This window comes from Chrysoperla carnea, chromosome 5, assembly GCF_905475395.1.
Source record: "Chrysoperla carnea chromosome 5, inChrCarn1.1, whole genome shotgun sequence".
Lineage (NCBI taxonomy): Eukaryota > Metazoa > Arthropoda > Insecta > Neuroptera > Chrysopidae > Chrysoperla > Chrysoperla carnea.
The window spans coordinates 18942061-18961650 of NC_058341.1; the positions used below are offsets into that span (position 1 = coordinate 18942061).

Below are 19590 nucleotides of genomic sequence, written 5' to 3' on the forward strand. Positions count from 1 at the left end.
TTGCTATCAGCTATTTTTACGATATTTATAAAAAAATGTTCCGCCCTTAAAAAATTTATCACCAATAGGTCTCTTTGCAAAGAGTCTAAGACTCTTTGCAAAGAGACTCTAAATTAGAAAAATACCCCTAAATTGCCTACACTGAATGAATGTAATAAAATATATAAATGTATTATTTAGATGTATTTCGAAATTATTTCAAAGACAAATGGTATACGTGTAATGAAACCGCACATTGTGACATAGATTTGTAGATTCATATTTCTATCTAAAACAGAAACAGTATCAAATATCAATTATATGAATATCAAACAGTCAAGTAACCACAACAAATATGAAAAAAAATTATACACAATGAACCTGCGTAAACTAAATGAATTTTTTCAAATATAGTAATTAAAAATAAAATAGTTTTTTTGTTTTGCTTAATGTCTAATTTTCTCAGTGGTGAATTCGATAATTTTTAGGTTTTTGGGCTTGTTTTGTTTATATTTGCTAAAAAACATTTTTAAATCAAAAAGATTAAGATTTTTCCCTATGAAAAAATTGTAGGTTATTGAGTCAATCCATATATTTTAAAAAAAATCTACGACCACGGATTACAGAATAGTTCGAAATCAATAATTTTCTTTTTAGTGATTAGGGTATCCATCGATTTAATAGATATTTTGGTAATTCAGTGGATATTCTAGTATAAGAAATAGCTAGAAGTATTTAATTAGCTACAAGTTTTTTAACTAACTTTTTTTAAGTTTTTTGGAAACCTGATTTTGAAGACAAAAAAATTTATCATCATCTTTGCAACAAATGCAATCGTGTATAAATCATTTACAGAGGCCCAAGTATAATAATTGCACTATGCTTTGACAATTAGACAGAGTGTTCAAAAAGTTCGACACAAATTGGAACACAATCTACGGCATAAAGCCTCATCGTCACATTGGCATTTATTATTACTATTTTTATTACTTGATTGCAATAGCTTGTATTTAATTATTACCCGACGCAAAAAGAGGGGTGTTAGAAGTTTGACTGCTATACGTATCTGTCTGTCTGTCTGTCTGTGGCACTGATTTTAATTCAATTTTTTCTTCTGAGTGTTCTTAGCTTTGTGTCAAGAAAATCGGTCTAGTTTGTAGACAAGGCCAAAACCGCATTTGTCAGGGGCACATGCAAGTTTGTCTGGGTAAAATGTCAGGGCCACTGCCGCATTTTAAAAGGACCTCGCACCATTTTATAAGAAAATGGCATTCTGCCAAATTTTTTCAATCCGCCTCCTTCGGATCGTACTGATCAAAAGCTCTCACGGTCAAAAAATTTTGTAAGGAGTAGTTTTCGAGCTACTTTGGATCAAAGTTACACATAAATTATAGTGATAGTATATGACTATCGTGTGTGGTTTGTTGTGTTGTCTTGCTATTTGATGTGTTGTATGATGTATCATTATTAAGACGGTAGTCATACACTATAACTATAATATAATATGTGTAGCTTTGATGGACCGTACCTAGAAAACTACTACGTTAAAAAAATTGTATGGTCACGAGAGATTTTGATCAGAACGATCCGAATCACATTTTGGCGGCGATTTGAAATAGTTTCACGGAAAGTCATTTTCCTATTTAATCATGCAGGGTCCTTTTGTGTAACCTTGTAAGTTTTTTGCAAATATAAAATTCAAAATCAATCATATTTAATATTCCTATACCTAATATCAGAAAATATATTAAATTTTAAAAAACCAGTTACTAAATTTTATTATAATACTAATAAATAAAATCATCTGCATAATCATATTCAATTATTATAAAAATAATTATTTAAAATATATTCAAATTATCCAAAAATATTTTTATATGTATTTTGGAATCTTGAAAGAAATGATTTCCAAAAATTGTGCTCTAGCAATCTTTATTGTTGTTTTATTCTTAAATACAGGTCAGTATTAGTGAATCAATTTTTACAAATTTGCTTATTTAGAAACTATGATAAAAATTTAGCATATTTTTATAAACTATAGAAATGTTTAAATAATTGGCGTAAAATTTTTTGCCTTCGTGGAGTCCTTCTTATATATAAATAAGATTATATCAAAAGAGTTAAGTAAATTATTATAAACAAGGTATTAAAATTTGATCTTCTTAAGTATATATACATAATAAAAGCTCCACGAAGCTAAAAAATTCCACGCTAATTATTTAAACATTTTTACAATTAAGACGAAAACTTGAGATAGTTTTGTTATTAAACAATTGTCTAACTTGCTGAAAAATGAACTTAAAGATAAATTTCCAACGGCAATACTTGAAAATGTTCAGAATACACCATTTACAAATTTTTAAATTAAGCTATTTCTTCCCCTAAAGTATTGTAAAAAAGTTTTGGGTTATTTCACGGTACACACATATCAACCAAATACATGTTTTGTAGTCAAATAATGTGTTATTTTTAGCTTTACAATACCACGCAACTACAAAAATATATAGTATATTGTGTGCAAGTGATGCTTATAAATTTGAAAATATAGATATCGCTCTTCAATCAACTGTTACCATTTTTAAATGCTGCAAAACACTTCTGGCACACTTTTTTATACATTATTCCGAATCTAACGAGCTAGATTACACTAATTTATATTTATCAACTAAACTATAAAGGGGTCAATTTGAAAATAAAACATTTTTACAGCAAATTCAACGTCATGCCGAACACCGAATTACGATAGAGGTGAATGTAAACCAATTGAAGAATGTCCATCGTTACAATCAGCAACTTTTCGAATCGATGGTCAATTTGATATAAAAGAAACAATTAAACTTTTAAATCGTTCTTTGATCGCATGTAACTCAAAACCTGGTGAATATTTAGTATGTTGTGCTAATGAACAATACTTAAACGACGTGAAATTATTGGACAAAAATTATGATATTTTACCTGATCCAGACACATGTGGTATGAGTCACTCAGCTAAAGATATTCTCATTGGTCGAATAATTGGTGGATTTAATGTATCCGAAGGTAAGAATTGAGCTTATTGCTATAAATAAATTATATTTTAACTCATTTTTGCCTCAACGTATCCACCTTGGCGTTCCATACACCTAATTTTTCGTTATTTTAGGACAATTTCCATGGATGGTAGCGTTAGGATATGACAATGGGAACGGTAAGCTAGAATATAAGTGTGGAGGTTCCTTAATAACATCAAATCATATTCTTACAGCGGCTCATTGCGTTTTTGGTGTACCTCTGTAAGTTGACTGGAATTAATGTCATCAATTGTCTAATCAGTAATAATATTTTTTTAAAATTGTTTAGAATCCAAGTTGTTAGTGGAACACTAAATCCATATAAAAATCCATCCTTAATTGGTAAAGTGGTTAAGAGTTACATACATGAAGAATATAGTCACTTTACAAATGTAAACGATATCGCTATTATTAAAGTGCAATGGAGAAATTCAAAAGGGGAAAATATGAACTTCATGCCATCTAGTAAGCGAATTAATTTTGGATAATTTTTCATCATTAAATATAAATTAAAAATTTTCAGAAACGGCAGATGTAATTTGTTTACCAAAAACTGAGAACTTACGTAAAAATACGTTTGAACGATTTAATCTGTTTATAAGTGGATGGGGCGACCAGGAATATGGTAAGTAATGTAATAAACAGGTCTAGAAACTTGGAAAGAGAGGCTATTGACACGTCAATCAAAGTAATATAATTTGATTTAAAAAAATCTGACATCATCACATTGGAATCGCTCACTTATCAAGGATCATTGACTGATCAGGCTCAGAAAATTAAAAAAAGTTTTTGTAACTAGCTGAACTAAAGAGTAAAAAATAATTTCTATTTGCCTATTTATTAATTTTTAACTTAACTTTTACATTGACTGTTTCATTTAATTAACTAACTCATGCCTTACTAGTGCTATTTGACATCTAAGACACATTCCATGAGGTTTTGGCAAAATGTGAGCGGTTTCTTTCATTTTCCTTCAAATGCACTAAAAGTACGAAACTGGATTATCGGTTCTCTTAGCCGAATAGTCGGCGACTATGAAAGTCACTTGACGGCTTCACCTACAAGTCGGAACATCCCTAAAATTAAGGCCTTAGAACGAAGTAATAGCTGCAATAATTGCTTGCAAAATATGCAGAAGGTTCACGTACAAATCCTAGCGGTTGACTTTACCAAGATTGAAGGTCACTTAATTTTATTAGTAACATTTTCCTTGCTTAAGTTTTATTTTTCGTACAATTTGCTTTGTGAAACACCAAAAAATATTAATCGATTGATTAGATTAATTGAATATTACAGATAACCCTGCGTCAGCAAGTCAGACATTATTAGCACTACAAGTTCCCATAGAAAGAAATTCAGACTGTGAAAAGAAATATCGAGATTACAATCGAACCATAATCTCATCAAATGTATTGTGTGCTGGTTTCAAAAAAGGAGGACATGACTCATGCAAAGGTGATTCAGGTGGACCCCTTATGTTCCCAGAGAGAAATAGTAATGGTGAATTTATATATTATCAAATTGGAATTCTATCAAAAGGGTATAAATGTGCTGTTCGGGGAATCCCAGCAATTTATACACGAGTTGGTAATTACATTGATTGGATTGTATCAAAAATTGATTTATAAAAAAATTATTTCAATTAATAAAAAATCTATTTCATGAGAAAACTTTTCATCGTCCAAATTAAATTGCTTGTTATTTATAACCTCCGTAAAATTTGAAGCAGGAAGAAGAATCATTTATACGCCAGTCAAATTCTATATTAAAAATTAAAATTCAGAAAGACATTGAGCGAACGTGGCTGGGGCGCATTTGTACTTACGATTTAAATTTAGAATAGTTCAAAGTGAAAGGAAAACGCATAAGAATAAATAAAAATTTCCAAGTTTAATTAGTTATAATTAAAATTGACATGTTATGTAATTTCTTGATTTTGTTTAATTGAATGTTAAATTGATTTAATCATGAGATTCGAGGAAAAATAATAAAATATATAAAAAAAAAAAAACTCATTCAGTTATTAGTCTTAAGGCTCAAGCGTCATGGAAAATATATTAATTACTAAATATTTAAAGGTCTCTTTATTCCAAAAATTCCAACCGTTATTCACCTGCAAGTTTGTTTGTCTCATGCATGTTATAAGTATGAATTATAAATTTATCAATTTGTGGAAGTATGGAATGGAGAAATTTTCATGAAAGTCCTCAATCCATATTAAAATTTAACAGCAGCCAAATACGTAAGATATAGACACAAAAAAGCTGATACATCTATGAAAATTATTACATCATTTTGTCCGAAACAAAATATCCATACTACTTTTTTTAAATCAAGAAAAAATTAGCTAAAAACTATAAGACCCCGCCTTTTTTTTGTTTAGTGTAAGTTAACGAACTTTTGTTTAGTTTCAACTGTCTGGGTGCCTACAATCAAATCTTGAGCTGAAGTTAAGATTGCATTTCTGGTAGCATGATCTGATTTTCCAATCGCTTCCACCATATTTTATAACCATACATGCGTTATTTAGTTTAAAACGAAAAATTTAAATTGAGAAATAATTTTTAAGGAACAATCTTTTCTTGTACTAAAAAGTAGAAAACAAATTTTTTATGAATCACTCATACATGACTAATTGTATAAGCTTGAGGCGTTACGAATTATCTTTGATATTGAGTGCCTCCAGCTTTTACAAATTGTCAAGTAAGCGAGACTAACAGAAAAAATTATTTTCTACTTTTTTTGTACTGTAAAGATTGTTCCTTAAAAAATGTTTTTATACCATGTATAATATGAAATATATGAAGGTATACTAAATTTAGTCCCAAGTTTGTAACGCTTAAAAATATTGATGTTACGAACAAAATTTTGGAATAGTTTGCTCGTCTGTCCTTCATAGGCCAATTGGGCCTTTTGTTCCTAACACCCATCTTGTAAACCGTTAGAAATAGAACAAATATACAACTTTTGTTTGCAACATTTTTTCATAAACATTTCTGTTTACCCGTGAGGACGCGAATTAGGTTTGAACATTATATGATCTGTATTATATGGGAATATCAGTTATGTGTGTGTTACTTCACAGTCGTGTTATATATACATGACTATGGCTATTTAAGAGTGACTTTCTTTACTTACATGACATAAAGAACAAAAGCTTGCGTAATCAACACTGTTTATACATAGTATTTCAGCAATTAACTCAGTAAGTTGTTTGTTTTCACTTATTTTACTATAAGAATTAACTGCAATTTGCCCACCTGATCAAAAAATTGCTTCGACTATCGATCTATAAAGTATTTTCACTTACAATTTTAACGAGTGTAAAGAACAATTTTTCATGAACATATTAATTTTTTCAATGAGTATACTAAATAAACTTTAATAAATATACCACACATGTATGCATTTTCATAAATAAATTTTGATGACTAATAAAATTGTTTCATATTATTAAGTATTATTTCAATAACAATAATTGTTATTAATATTAATTATTATTGTTATTGATTTTATAAATATTTTATAAATAAAATCATAAATACTATACCAACACTTGTTTAAAAAAAAAAAAATAATAATAATAATAATAAAAAAACTGAAATATGCCAATAAATAAATTTCATTTTGTTAAACAAGTGTGTAAATTACAGAAAATTTACGTAATTCAAAGAATTTTTCAAACGTAATAAATAGTTATTTTAAATATGACGAATGAGTGAAAATATTATTTTATTTTATTACAGTTGTTAAAAACAATTGTATCTGGCTGTCTGCCTGTGGCATCGTAGCGCCTAAATGGATAAACTTATTTGAATTTTCTTGTTTTTTTTGAAAGCTAATTTAACGGGGAGTGTTTTTAACTTAAAAAGGCCTCTTAGGATGATTTTGGATTCATTTTTTGTACATTTAGCTTTGAAATTTAGTCTATTAATGAAAACAACGCCTATTTTAAATGGGAGAGCCAAGTTCTTAGTAAATAAATCACATTTTTTATTAGATTTTTTTCGAGGAACACATCAGATTCCTAAGATATTGCTGATTCCTGATTAATTTTAATTCTAAATTAGTTTTAGTAGCCAACTTGAAATTCGTGAAAATAAGAATACCTATATGTTATAAAAATAAATTAGTTTATAGCACATTTTCCATAATATTTTATCTAAGACCTCGAAAATTACTTCGAGAACATCTCTCGCGGGAAGAAGAGAGAAGAAATGAAAATTTTTCCCTATGAATGTTATGCTGTTATGGAAATTGAAATGTTAGTTAAATGAATTTTCCATCAAATATGCGGTGGTAACAACACTACATGATTGTAATTTATTGATAAATATAACAAAAAGCATACCTATGTAATAATAAATAAATTTATATCGTGTTAATAATGGTTTATTATTTATTTTTTATTTAATTTAACATGTTACAAATACATTTAGGTAGGTGTACTATAGTAAAACATAAAATAAATACAAGCAAAGTTACACGAAATCGGTTGCAATTTACCTATAAATTACTGATTAGATTAGGTGACCCCTTTTTATTCAAATATAAATGATAATTTTAAAATATTATAAAAAACTATAAATAGAAATTGATTTTTATTTTTAGTTTTTAAATTTATATTTATAAAATTATTAATAATGAATGCATTAATTGAATGCGCTCAAATATATAGCTACATAAAAATGCTTATAATATTTCAAATGAGTTATCACAAGATAGGGGGTGCCTTTGTGAAATTTCTAAGTTGGGGTAAGTGGGGGTGAAGAAATGAAACTAAAAATTCTCTATTCGTTGTGTGTGTAGTCATGGTAGGGACAATAAAATTGATGCCAGCGCTTCCAGTCAAAAATTTTGGCGGTAAAGGACGCTGTTATGACTAATTTGCAATTCTTTACATGTTAATGTTATAGAAAATATCAAATTAAAATTATTGAAAAAAACTAATTAATTAAACTTAATGCATTAAAAATTGAAAATGCAACGCGAAAGTCAAAACATTCATTCCTAAACACTGCTCAGTCCATTTTTGCCCCAACGCATCCACTTTCGCGTTACAAAATTCTCTAAATACATTCCTGCATATCTCGGGAGTGATTTCCTGAACCGTTTCCCTACAACTTAAGTATACACGCTTATTTTCTTAAGCCCTATATAACCAGCGGACGATCAAAACGCAAAGATGGTACAAAATCAAACCTGATCAGTGAGTGTAAATCGAGAACGTTTTTAGTTGCGATTAGACCAGAGTCCTGACCCATTTTTCGGGCTAGAGACTGCTCTAAAAAAGCTATACGACAGCGATGTCTCGTTTACGTGATTTTCACGTACAAAAAAGTCATACAAACTGAAATTTATTTTATAGCAAATGAAAAATAATTTATTGAAATAATAATTTGTAACACATATTTTTGAGTGTAATAAAACAAATTATTATGGACTAATAAACTTCACATCATATTTCACATGAATAATAAATATAAAATATAAATCAATAAATGATTATTTTATTTAGTTTCCGTTTCACTCTTGACTTATACAGTGTACAGAGTGTTGTAATAGTTACGAAAAAGGTCTAATTTTTCTTTTACTTAAGTACGAAATTGATTGGTACAAATTTCTTGTGAAAGTTTCTCATTACCACGAATTTATTTCATATTTTACAAGGCAAGTTATTGGTTTGAATTGTTTATAGCAGGAACTTCGAAAGCTTGCCTTGTAAAATTTTAAATAAATACGTACTAAGGAGAAACTTACACAAGAAGTGTATACCAAGCATTTTCGTACTTAAGTAAAAAAAAAATCAGTCCTTTATTAAGTAGCTGTAAACATTAATGTTATATATACATGAAATATAAAAATTTCACAACACATAAAGCGAACTATCAATGACAACTCACCTCTTTACGAGTGCATTTTTATTATCTGAAACATGGTAAACCATAACATGCAAACCATCGTTTAAGTACCGAACATGGTGATCTTTAAATTTTATATATTTAAATTTTGCTCCCGGCACATCATCTTAAGTTGATTTCATTTTTAAAAAGTATGTTTAACATTTCTGTCATAAGGAAATCAAAATATATGTACCCCCATTCTTGGACTGCCATCTAGCGGATCTTCTTTAATCTTCAGAGGAAAATGAAATTGGTTTTTCTAAACTATAAATTCAAACGCCAGTAACGTCAACAAATCTTTTTTAGCAACGACACATCACGGAGAAGTAATAAAATAACACGCAGAATGATTAATGATGTGTTTCTAAGCTTATTTTCAATATATTATAACGTAAGTTTCCATAGAAACAAATTAAAAAATGAGGATTTAGCACGATTTCGATTGGTTCACTGCCTCAACGGGTGTAAATATGTCACTACCGTTTTTTATCTTCAAAAATATAACTATTTTTATTAATTATTTAAAAAATGGAATTATTAATTTTAAAAAAAGATAGTTACATATACTTTAGATGTCACAAATATGAATTTGTGACAAAAAAAAATTATTTTAAGTTCTCTATTAATGCGTTGTCTAACTTCAGACTTCAGACAACGATAATATATCCATTATTTGTCAAAAATATCGAATCAACTTGTCTGTAACGACCGAATTACGACCGTACCACTTCATTAAATATTAAATAATATTATTGTTGCTGTAGTACATACATACATACATTCATACATATGCCACAGTAACATACATAATAAATATAACATTATTATTAATATTTAGGATATAAATAAACAAAACTATTAAAGTATCTATCAGCTAACTAATGTATATTATATATTATACAAATATATTGCAAAATATATTACAAATATATTGCAAGAAATTGTAAAAGTAACTTGTATAGTGGTTTCGATGTCTTTTAAGTTTTTCGCTCCGTGCGTGATTTTTTTGGGGGCGTTTCCATGGTAACAATACACTACTTTAATTATAGAATTGTATGGATGCATATATAATTGTATGGATTACATTTATGACTTACATTGAAAATTTAATATTATTGTCTCACAAATTTAAATAAATAATTATGATAATTTACATTTGAAAAATAATATTTGTACAATTTGATTTCTTATTTTCACAATTTTTAATGCATTAAGTTTAATTAATTATTGTTTTTCAATAATTTTAATTTGACATTTTCTATAATATTAACATGTAAAAAATTGCAAATTAGTCATAACAGCCTGCTTTAACTCCCAAATTTTCACTGGAATCGCTGGCATCGATTTTATTGTCCCTGCCATGACTACGCACACAACGAATACAACAGTTCTTCTGTTGTGTGCCTGCACAAAAGAGAGTGGGGCTAAACACATGTATATAATACCTCTCGCTTAGATGCATTGCTTAACGCATGTATTGTGTCATACTTGTGATATTTAGCTGTCATACTTGTGATATTTTGGGTGTGAAAAGTGTTTTTGCAGATAATTTGTTCTAAATTGGTTCTAAATTTGATTTGAAAACGATATGACATTCTATTTTGGACAATTATAAAGGCTTTACTCGTGGTATTTTTTACCTTACCTCATCGTTTTCGATAAACAAGCGTTTAATGTCAAGCATAAAAAAATGCTGGGAATTATTCATAATATAACATACAATAGAGTTTTTTCAAATGCAAAGTAAAGATAATGTGGTCTTCAGGGTACTTCTGTCTCACCCTATGAGGGTAAATTGAAAAAGCACAAGTTCGCATGGTTCTGCTTTGGTTAAGTACACTTAGGCAAACATTTTCTTCCGGTTTCTATATAGATTTACTGACGAGGAGTCTATTCCTTAGTTAGACTGTTTATTCTGATTTATTTCATCGATCATATACAAAAGTTTCAAATTTGTGCTTACAGATTAAAAACAATTTAGACAAATTAGTACCTAGTTATATAGAACGAATGGTGATTTGGCCGAATACCGTATATTTATACAATTTTTGTCACGTTTTCAAACAATCGTTAATTTAAATTAAAAAAAAAAATATCACATAATCAGATTAAAAATTTTAAACTAAAAATAATGATGTCTATAAATAAATTTCGAAAAAAAAATGGATTAATTAATAACATATTGCGCAGGTTCATTATTAAATGAATTGAAAATATTTCTTCTACAGAAAGTTCCGGGATGTTATTTCAAAGAACAACAACTTAAAATGAAAGGAAGATTTGAATAAATTTTAGTGGTTATTTAAAGCTCTCCAATTTACGTTTGATGTTATATCATTTTTAACAAATTCTGGTACACAATTTTTTTGTGAATATAAGTTTAAGAATGATAAATTTGGTAAATATTGTAAGATAGAAACTTAAAATCGACAGTGTAAAGTTTAAAAATATTAATGTTTCTTCTTCCTTACAATGAAGAAGAAAAATTTACTCAAGTATAATAAAGAAGCCCAAAGTTTGGTAAAGGTCTTGTTATGAGTCTTGGTTCTTCGCAAATAAGTCTTGAAATTGCAAAGTTAGGGCTTGGCCTGGCAGAGGTGGATCTTGGTCTAGATCTTAATTCATATAGATATTGTGTTGATATTGGTCCTGTCGAAGTGATACGATATTGATCTTGAAACATTCGCAAGACCAAGACTAAGACTACAAGACCGATACTAATTTTACTAATCACTAAAGCAAATCTAAAGAATATATTTGCAGTAATCTTTTTTATTTCATTTCTGTTAAAATAAGGTAATTTAAAAAGAAGGAACTAGATATTTCTATGAAGAAAAGTATTAGACAGAAACTGTCGTGTTCGACGCTAGTTACTTGAAATATACGTAACACCCACTACCTACATAAAGGCTCGAGTTCAAAGCTGTCATCATAATTTTTTTTGTAATCTTTTGTGTAAAATAAAAATAAAATCTACAAACTACAAACAACAATGAATGATGAATCGACAGAAAAATAACCGGATAATGATATTGTTAATATTATTTTCTAATTCTAAAATAGAAAAGAGTTTTAAATATAGATTTTTATACAAAGTGTTTCTTGTGAATATCCAATTTGTTGCAATAAACAGTTGATTAAAGAGAATTGAAAAAAAATACACACTCACACATACCAGGAGTCGAACCCAGGTCTCTTGGATTCATGTAAAGCGCTTTGTCAACATTAAAAACACAAACAAAAAACAAATGAATGTCATATGTCAAAATACAAAGATTTGTGAGCTTTTTACTGTTTTTTAACATTTCTTTCAGATGCAATAAATAATTTGATTATAAATGTTATAATTAAACACAAAAGTAAAACTCTTATTATTTTTATATATCTTACGCAGGCATTAAACTTGACCAAAGTTTTCAAAGTCCGAAATATTTTTACGAAAACCGTTCAGTTAAACCAAAAATTTACAGTAAAGTTATACTCAAAATTGTTTTTTCGTACAATTATTTTTTCAGAATCATAGGCATTCTTTGAAAAAAATTTTTATAAAGATCACTTTTGTTCCAATCAAATGAAGAAACGCGTAAAAAGGCGTATTTATACTTTCAATTGTCAACATGTCTAAACGGTTTACGAAAACATGTTTCAATCAAAAAATATTTGCGTTATTATAAAGAACTATTTTTTAATTTTAAGTGTTCGTATAATGTTTGCTTTTTATGAATCAGACTAATTAAAATAGTTTTTTTAATTTCCACCGACTAGTTTTTGGAGAAATCTATTAAAACATATCATCCATCTACCGTTTTGCCATAAGAACAATGTTAAATATGCCTACTTTTGAAGTCATTTATCTATTTAAATAATCGGGGGACCCCCCCCCCCGCCTCTGAAATTTTCACAATTGATTTAGACTTCCTCCAACTGCGTATAAAAAAAATTACGCCTTTTATCCAAAATTTCCCTGGCGATGGTACATCCTAAAATATTAATAAGAAGTGAGTCCTGCTATCATTATCACAACTATTCTATCAATCTTTTCCCAATTAAAATAAAACATTCTATATAATCATATAAATATAATTGGTGTACATACATAGGCAAGGGTATGAGGGTTGAAAGGTGGTATATTGGCTGGCTTGAATGTATATAACAAACTCTACTTGACTCACTTATATGTGTGAATGTGTGTGTTTGTATGTGTGGAAAATATATATAACAACGACCGATATAACCTTTGACCTAGTTTCTTAACTTCTGGTGCCGAAGACATCACACATCGTCAACCATTTACTATATAGGTGCCACCACCGTTGGTTGTTGTTGCATCGGTTTACTCTAGTTTACCATCGTTACATATATATATATACATACCATAGCTAAACAACTTTTCACATATTGTACGTAGTATACATTGGCCAATGAATTCAAATGCACTCACTGTACACGATGTACTAAAAACATTGGGCGATTTTCATTTGATTTAATTTATTTAAGGATGTACGAGCATGACAACAATGTTTGATTTAACGGCTCAAAATTTGTTTGTAGGTAGTCTTTTACTCAAAGAATATGTGGTTAAAATTTTAGCTTAGGTATCCGTGCAAATTTTTAAGAAAAAAGTCATTAATTCGATATAAAATACACTGGCTCTTATGGAGGAATCTCAAAAAACGACATATTTTGGAAGTTTTTGATAATTTTCATTTGGAATGAATGAAAACAAATTTAAAAAAAACTTTTTAATAGAAAGTAAACATATTAGCAATGAATTAGAAAAGAAAAAAACTAAGTGTCACCGTCCATATAAGGGATGTAAGAGCAGGGTAGATTAAGGGTTGAAATTATTTTTATCTTATTTTCAACTTTGATGATGAATTTTGTTATAACTTCATGAATGTAGACGAAAAATAAGAATAGAATTTTTCGATATGTATCTTGGTTTTCGAAATATCGAAAGCTAAATAATTAAACAAAATTTTCAATATTTTGAAAATTAAGCCAGATATCGAAAAATTTTATTCTTACTTTTCGTCTTATATCGTCAAGTAATAATATAAATTTATCATCAAAATTGAAAATATCTACTTTTAAATTTGTGCCCCCACTACCATGCTCATACATCCTTAAAGTTCATTTCAAAAATTAATAAATAGGCAACTTGTATGACGTAAATGTTAAGTATTTGTAAAATAATCGAAAACTGTTTAACATGTATATCGTATACATATTCCAAGTTGCCTATTTATTAATTTTGTAAGACAACTTTAACATTAACCGATATAATGAATTAATAATTTATTGTTTGTTAACATATAGAAACATTTGCACCACTAACTCATCTCCTACAAATGATATTTGACACCTAAGAAACACATTCCATGAGGTTTTAGCTAAATGCGAGCATACTATTTCTATCAGAATAGATACTACAGAAAAAATAATGTAATAGTTTTTCGTTGAAAGACACTGTACATTTTGTTGACATCGGAAATTAGATGCATCATCAAATTATGGGGAAAAATATAATCTTATACACATATAAAGATATCAATCGGCTTGAATTGCATAAATTGTGATTTATATACGCGAAATTTTTTCTCAAACAACAAATTTTCTTTTTATTGTAAATCGATATGTATTTTAGGATACGCTATTATAGATGATAGCACTTCTTTATCTTTCTATAGAATTTCTCAATATTTAACGGCCAAAGCTAAAAGTTTTTTACCAAATTTTATACAGAGTATATAAGATTTCTGCTTATACATAATACATAGTAAATAAATAAAGGAAATGTTTTCCACCCGAAAATTCCATGAAAAAAAGCAATAGTATTTTTTATTTAAACTTTTAATTTTACAATAAAAAGTCGTATGGATAACAATTATGGTGGAAGCGATGGGAAAAGTGTATGGTCAAACGATTTACATATGCTTGCAAAATTTCTTATCATTGAAATACCGGGAAGTGGCTCAAATTCAACTTGCAAGATTTTGATTACAAACCACGGACAGGTAAAAGCTTGTACCTAATAAAAAATTTAACCCTTGTTTGAATATGAAGACGCTCCTGTATAAAAATACTAAATACTGTATTTTCATTCCCACTACAATGAGCCGATACGTCACGTCACATTTTTTGACTTTTCATGCAGTTTCCGGGTGGAATCTTTTTAAAAAAAATCAATCAGTATATCATTTATTATATACCCAGAAATTCTAGATATATTATAAGAATATATATGTATATGTGTATATAGGTAAAAGTTTATTTACTATGTCTTGAATGAGCAGCGTCTCGAGTTACCTAAATCAAGATGTGTTTATTTTTGTTTTTATTTACTTCAAAAGAATATATATAGGTATTATATAAATAAACATTAACGTTTATAAATAAAGATATTAGATATACTTCCCGCTTCTGGTAAAATAAGTTGTATTTATAATGGAATTTTTAATGTAAGATAAAAGGTTTTATTTTTTTAATAAAGCGTGCATCTCTGGCTGGATTATTATGTAACACCAACGTTTTTGGCAGAGCCGTATGTAGGAATTTGCTAAGAAGGTTTGGGCCTACAAAATTTTATTGAAGTTTTCTACTCGGCAGTAAATTGTTAAAAAATAAAAACAAATTACCACCTTAGTACGGGAATGAATTCATTATCATACTAGGGCGGTAATGAACAATTTTTCCCACACATACTGAATGAGAAAAGTACTTCTTTTCTCACGAGCATAGTTCGGGAAAAGCTTTGTTATACTAAACTAAGTTTCCTATATCGAAATTGTTGTTTCGAGGTGTACTACATATAATAAAGCCTTGCCTCAATCTTTTAGAGACCTCCTATATTTAGTGTTTTTATTATAACGCCCTATAAACTGATTTTCAATTACATATTTGGTAAACCAAATGTTTTTCAGTTTCAATTGAATTGTTACTGACTTTAACATATATACTGTCACAAAACTATAAATATTACTGGCATCCGTTTAGAAACAAAAAAACAACAGAAAAAACAAATTCTCTTCTCCCTTCTACATGAAAAACAGGAAAAAATACTAGCCAGAAACACAACATAGCTAGAATAGCATTTTTGTGATTAATGACCAAGCAAAGTTCTACTAACCTATATATACAGTATAAATATTAGATATTATATTATTTTAAGTAAGTTAAGAGCAGTGTGTAGCAACTTTCAGAAAAAGGATTTTATTTTCTTGTATTTGTAGTTTTTGTATATAGGATGTCCTTAAAATAGTGGCCCAAATACAAACCCTAGGTTTAAGTGATCATTGTCTATCAAATAAACCCATATTGCCTTATCCGATTGTGTTTCGTTCGCAAGATATTAATCTTCTTGTTTTAGGGATCATTTGAACATATATAAAGGATATCATTTTACGTTTATAACGACATATGATAAAATCATCATAAAAACTAAGCTTAATTTTATTAAAAGTCAACATAAGCCAAAAGTAAAACAAGCAGCCGGCGAAAACTAACACAAAAAAAGTAATTTTTTGTTGGAATTTGTCTTACATATAGAGCAAAAGCAGTCATATTTATATTTTTGCTACGAAAGACTAAATATCTTTATACATCGGCATAAGTATTTCTTCCACGATTAATATGAATAAAGAAGATGGCTTTAATGGTTCACTTAAAACATTGAGAGATCATATTTTACCCTGAGGGACCATTATATAGCACTTTCTCCTATAGTTCCTTTAGGGATTGAAAATTGAATACTTGGATACTAAAAAAATTGGTGGTGAGTATTAGGTCATGGAGAAAATATGAGCCAATGTTGGCGACTTCACCCTAACTATAAAATAAAGATTAGCTTGAGTGTTATTAAAAAGGTTTTACTACAATGAGAAGAGAAACCACCCCATAATCTATAAGCGAAGGAAACCGCGAGTGATAGAACCTATTTAGCTAATATTTATTGAAGTAAAAAACAAATGATAGTAAGAGCACAAAAATAAATTATAATTAAAATGAGGCAAACACTATGACCAAAACAAAATGGAAACGAGAAGCGAAAGGGTGAAAAATAATAATTTATTTCCATTGTTCGATGGTGTATAAGTGTATGTGTGTGTATATAATGAATGAAAATTTTTGTATACAATAAATATATATACTTATCAAAAGTATTAAAGGAAATTTCATTTAATCCAAAATTTAACCAAAACAGCTGTATCTTTGCGAAAAATCATCATACCTGGAACCATACTAGCTCATTTGATAACTTACTTTCCTATTTTGGAATTTTTTGCTCAAAATGTTTTATCATCCCTTATCGCTCCTATACTGGGGGTTGAAATGGTGAGAAAACAAACATTTTGAAAATTATTTTTCAACATATCTATTAAGACCACTTGAAAGTTTTTTTTTCCACTTGCAAGTTTCGTCCCCTTTATTTGTCTCTATAGTAACAGCTCCCAAAAGTTAAATTTCATTAAAAAGTAACTTTTTTTATTGAATCGTGAATCAAAAGAAAGCCTTATTTTAGCCTTACTAAAGATGGGAGGGTTATAAAATCTGTTTCTTGGCGTTAACTTCTTAAGAATCGATTTTCATCGATTTATAGTGATCGAATAATCTCGTTACGTTTTTGGTGCACAAGCTATCGTGCGCACCTTTCACTGTATGGTAACTCGTGTGTATAACTTGTATACTTGTGTGCTGTCGACAAAGCATTTATTGTTTGATAACTGACAATAACCTGCCGGACACAGCATGCAGTTTAGTTGTTAATCACCGATACATTATTCTTTGGGTAACCATATATAAATTATGGATACTACATAGAACGTATGTCAGACAAAGCTTCTATTGTTTGAAACTGACCATAATCTGACGGCCACAGGGCATTATACAACACTTAAGGAGTAAATTTCAATCGTGCATATGAGCTGACACACAAAATTGTTTTTTTTTAATACGCAAAGGCTATAAATAAATGCAGTTTATTATAAGACAAACTTCAGTGGGATATATTATTTCAAAAGATAAAGGATTTTAAATCCAATAGTCTTAATTTTGTTTCAAAGGGAATATATCGACTGTAAAAACTCGTAAGGGAAGTTTGTATAGCTCATTTTCAAGAAAAATAAATAAATTTTCGATTTATTTCAACAGATTTTTTTGTAAAATAAATTTTACAATTTTGGTACGTTTCTAAACTTCATATAAAATTTAGAAAGGGGATATCGAAGTTTTTGAGCAATTGATATCAAAACAAGAATAAAAATTTACGATTAAGCTACTGTGGTGCCAAATTCGAGAATTTTTCGCAAAGATACAGCTACAATTACAGCATGAAATTTTGTGTTAAAATTTTCCTTTAATATTTTTAACGAGTATACATATTTTCTATGATTATAATATGCATACACATGCGGTAGCAAGCGCGACCACGATGATGCATTCACGGGGAGCGAGCGTGTATTTGGTGCGGGTGTGTGTGTGTGTGTGTGTGTGTACAAGTTTATGAGGTATGCAGACTATCAACCACCACACTACCACTCTGTTCCAAACAACAAAAATAACAACAAACACAAACTAGGGGTTGTTAGACCCAGTTTTCTTTTGGTTTAGTTTTTCCATACACACACACGAAAAGTATGTCACAAATGTGTACGGATTCTTAAAATATATATAGAGATAGTTTTATATTATTTTATATATATTAAATAAAGATAGAATATATATTAAATATTTAATTGCATTTTATTATAGCTTATGGTAGTAGATATTATTATATTGAATAATATAAAAAAAGATAGATGATATAGATTAAATAGTTGTTGAATAAAGAAAGAAAATGTGGATTAATTTTCTTTTAATGTTTTTGAACTTATGAAGTGTCCTAATTTTTGTGTTGTTGACGTTTAAAAAGAGAAAGAGAATGTGAATGTCGATGACTGAACTATTTATAAATATTTTTTTTATAAAGGGTGAAATATTCAATTCCATTACTTGGAAAATGCACAGTGAAAGTTTTCGCACCAAATTTCCGGACAAAATATAATGAAAGGATTATTATGCTCCAAATTGATGCAAAAGACTATTTAGACGCAAAAGTACCTTTAATTAAGCAATAATAAAAATTTTTTTGTCATATTCGTCTTCAAACCCAATTATTTAATTTCTTCCATTTTTATTTTTTTTTCAGAGGCTAAATGGCTGAGCGGTCTAAGGCGCTAGTCCTAGAACGTTGAACTATTTAGACTTAGGTTGCGGCATAAGGCATGCGTCATAAAAACGGAGGTTAAACCCTCATTATTATTATTTTTTTGCTTCTGAGCCACTTTTGCTCCATCTTCTGCGCCCTCTATTTCAAAAACGATTCAACGATTAAGAAAAGGTTTCAGACAAAATTTGTAGAAAATTTTATCCTCTACAACTTTTATAATAAATGTAAATTAATTGGATGAATCTATCGGATTTTGATTATCAATTCGAAAAATTTTGGGAGAAAGCTAATTTTTTTAATAGGTTTACAAATACAAAAAAGGAGTTTTCCGGTTCCGGAACGATCCACACCGATCTTCTGAAAGCGATTTTAGAACAATTTATCTCTGAGCTGTTTCATTGATAACGTTTTCTTGAATATCTCTGCTTCTATTGATCGGATTGAGATAAAT

At 28.7% G+C, this 19590-nt stretch overlaps 1 protein-coding gene across 1 annotated transcript; it reads left to right on the forward strand.

Moving 5' to 3' along the window:
* Positions 1 to 1876: 1876 nt before the first annotated feature.
* On the forward strand, positions 1877 to 5412 carry LOC123300616 (venom protease-like). The gene is made up of 7 exons (XM_044883212.1): positions 1877 to 1938; positions 2689 to 3018; positions 3122 to 3251; positions 3319 to 3494; positions 3553 to 3654; positions 4326 to 4636; positions 5377 to 5412. The coding sequence occupies exons 1-7, from the start codon at positions 1881 to 1883 to the stop codon at positions 5410 to 5412; spliced, it is 1143 nt and encodes a 380-aa protein (XP_044739147.1). The 5' UTR covers positions 1877 to 1880.
* The last annotated feature ends 14178 nt before the right edge of the window (positions 5413 to 19590 follow it).